The sequence below is a fragment of the Sinocyclocheilus rhinocerous genome, unplaced genomic scaffold, assembly GCF_001515625.1.
Source record: "Sinocyclocheilus rhinocerous isolate Xijiao unplaced genomic scaffold, SAMN03320098_v1.1 scaffold18751, whole genome shotgun sequence".
In the NCBI taxonomy this organism is placed as follows: Eukaryota; Metazoa; Chordata; class Actinopteri; order Cypriniformes; family Cyprinidae; genus Sinocyclocheilus; species Sinocyclocheilus rhinocerous.
Genome location: NW_015631358.1, coordinates 1 through 3,614, shown reverse-complemented (window position 1 = coordinate 3,614; position 3,614 = coordinate 1). Strand labels below are relative to the sequence as shown.

The window sequence follows — 3,614 nt, the reverse complement described above, 5'->3', positions numbered from 1 at the left end:
GTGCGCACACACACACACACACACACACACAGAGATGAGCGCACACACACACGTTTAACACACTCTCAACTCTAACCGAACGCTCACGGGTCAGAGAAGCAGCAGGTGTTTCTCACTTTAGGTGTGAACATGTACTTGACTCCGTTCCAGGCTCCATGAAGAGTGACGCCGCGGATCAGATAGATGATCAGAACCACGTACGGAAACGTAGCTGTGAAATAAACCACCTGAGGAGGAAAGTCGAGAGTCAAAGCTGCAGTTTGGCTTATTATTTCATCTGCTGACACTGAAGAGCAGAAGGCAAACAGGAGTCGAAGAGAAGATAACGGTTTGGAACTGAATGAGAGTCATTAATGACAGATTAGTTTTTATAATCAATGGGTGTCATTCACTAACCGTGCATATGCACAAATTTGTGCATTAAATCTTTGTGCAAATGTTTTCATAAATCATGATTTATTAATAATTTACTAGAGAGATCGTAACTATATTGCATATTCCATCTCATCAATACATTTATACAAAAAATAATATACACATTATTTAAATAAATCTAAAAATATTATTGTTATTGTAAATATTATTAAATTATTAATTGTATTATTATCATTATTTTTTATTTACTTTTTAAATATTTAAGGGTATTAAATAACATGAATGAACAATGAACAATACATTTATTACAGTATTTATTAATTTTTGTTAATGTTAGTTAATGAAAACACAGTCATTCATTGTTTGTTTGCATTAACTAGTGTTAACAAGAATAAATTTGGATTTTAATCATGCATTAGTAAATGCTGAAATGAACATGAAATAAGATTAATAAATGCAGTAGAAGTATTGTTCATTCTTAGTTCATGTTAACTAAAGCAGTTAAGTAATGAACCTTATTGTAAAGTGTTACCAAATATTTTAATGTTTTCTATTCTATTCTATTCTATCCTATCCGATTCTATCCGATTCTATTCTATTCTATTCTATTCTATTCTATTCTTATAGCACATTTAAAAACAACAGACGTTGGCCAAAGTGCTTTACAAATCAAGCATAACACATACAATCTAAAATTATAAAACTAATTAATAAAAATTACAGTCAAATGCAAGAGAAAAGAGAAGTTTTTAAATGAGATTTAAAAACATCAAGAGTGGCACAAGATCTAACACGGAGTGGTAAACTATTGCATAAACGAGGAGCTGCAACAGAAAAGGCCCCGTCCCCTTTTGATGTTTTCATTTATTTTGGCAAAAAGTGGTAATATGGAAGAAAAAGAGTATTTTGTAATTGTATGAAGCTCCCTGTTAATTCTTCAGAAAAATTATATTAAAAGGGAAGAGTGTATAAGGCAGTGTATCTCACCACGCCGGTGGATTTGACGCCTCTGACGATGAAGAGGTAGACGATGATCCAGGCCAGCAGCAGACAAAGCGCCTGACCCATGTGAAGGCCTCCGTTCTCATCGATGGACGACGAGATGTTCAGCGTCTCGCGGTAGAAGAAGTACTGAGTGGGTGAAGCCACCTCACACTCCTCCAGATACCCGGTGCGGTTCGCATTGACGGGACACTCGGCCCACGGCAGCACCGACTGCAGAAACACACGATAAAACATGAACTCAAGACTTCACTGATGCACCAGTGAGGGGAACAATTCCTGGAAACCTGCTTCACATCAAGACTGAAGCAGTTCAACTACAGTCAAGCAACTGTTTTGAGAACGCAGCTACACTACAAGCTACTCAGACAAACTAGTAGCATTTCTGCTTTTAGTTAGTTTCTCCCCAACACTGGACAGATATTTAGATCATTTAGCCCTTTCCTGCATAGCAAAGAAACAAAGCAGATTTAGTTTGGTTTATACATCAAAAAGTGTTGCTCTATTGATTTTTTTGTGTGTTTTTAAATAAAAAATATATCAGCATTCCTAGATTGATACACATTTATTCACAATGCAAAATTACATAAGTCGTCTTGTTTTTTAAGAAGCTGATCAAAATTAAGTGATTGTTTATGCTTAAAGAAAAATAGGAATAAAAATCTGCCAATATGGTCAGAAACATAGGCGTAATTCAAAGGGAAAAGTTTATTTTTCTGACTCCAAATGACAGATATTTTTGTTTTGTTTTAAACATGATAACGTAATTTAATATTTTTTCTTGTTTTAAGCATAAATAGTCACTTAATGTTAATAAATCTCAGAAAACAAGACTTCTTATCATTTCTATATCATTTTGGATTTCAAGTAAATATATCTTGACTTAAGAATATTTAGATATTTGTACTGGAAAACAAAACAAAAATACTGAAGAAAATAATTTTTTGCAAAATTGTCAATGAAAATGGCACATTTTCTGTTTTCTATGGAAGCTTGTTTCTACCACAGAATTAAAAAAAATTAAAAAAGCAATAAAAATAAAATAATTGCGACTATCTCACAAATAAAGAATTTTTTTTCTTGCAATTCTGAGTTTGTCTCACAATTTTGACTTTATTTTCTCTGAATTCTTTTTTTTTTTTTCAGAATTTAGCCAAAAATATTTGAAAACTATGAAAGCTTGTTTCCACCACGAAATTAAAAATAAAAAGGCAATTGCAAATTTATATCTCGCAACTCTTTTCTCAGAATTGTCCAATTTTTGACATAAAGAGACGCAATTTACCTTTTTTAATTTTTATCCTGTGGTGGAAACAAGCTTCCATAGTTTTCAAATATTTTTGACAAAATTCTGAGAAAATATTCTGTAAACTACATGTTCGCTTAATTTTATGTACATCCTACTTGCTATTATTAAATTATACTTTACAACTGCACAAACATGTACACGTGTAACATATATTTTGACTGATTTGATTATGTTTTCAGCCATCAATAATACTGAAATCCACATTTTGAATCTAATCTCCAAAAATGGCACATAAAAGTGCCACAATAATGTTTTTAAACATTATTCACTGAAATTTGGTATTAGAGAAACATGTACCTTTTGTTGAAAGCAAATGAGATTTTTCAGTAAACGGACCTGAAATGAATGGAAGAGATACCAGAAGCTCCAGGCGTTGATGACGTTGTAGTACAGACAGAGGTACATGGAGGTCACAACACTGGCGATACCTGTAAAGCACAGATGATTATATAATGATGATATCAGCTCATTTTATAGCATTAAACGACCTGTAAATGAAGGGTGACTGACCCAGTCCACCCAGATACGGGCTGATGGCCATCCATGCGCCGATGCTGCCCAGACGCATCTTCTGACCGATGGCCAGCTCCATACAGAAGAGAGGAATCCCCTCCAGAATCAGCATCAGCAGATACGGGATCAGAAAACCACCTGGACAATCACAAAAAACACATCTATCAACCATAACTAAAACCTTTAATATATGAGCAACATCACACTCGTAGCACGCTGTCATTACAATTGGCTGAATCACAGCATGCCGATATACAGCCATATCACACTGCTTTGAGTGTGATATTGCATTTATACAACAGTTCGACAGCATGAGTGTATATAGCCTAAATCCATTAGAAACCACAATGGAGTGTCTTTAAAAACCCTTTTTTGTGTGGAACTACTTCCTTCCACCACGGATTCAAATCTCAGT

At 34.2% G+C, this 3,614-nt stretch overlaps 1 protein-coding gene across 1 annotated transcript; it reads right to left on the bottom strand.

Moving 5' to 3' along the window:
- Window positions 1-83: 83 nt before the first annotated feature.
- LOC107741711 (sodium- and chloride-dependent transporter XTRP3-like) lies at window positions 84-3,337 on the bottom strand (the record flags this gene model as incomplete). Its single annotated transcript, XM_016554480.1, has 4 exons — window positions 84-227; window positions 1,363-1,590; window positions 3,023-3,114; window positions 3,197-3,337. Coding segments are annotated over 4 exons (605 nt in total), but the record flags the coding sequence as incomplete, so codon positions are not given.
- Window positions 3,338-3,614: the final 277 nt, after the last annotated feature.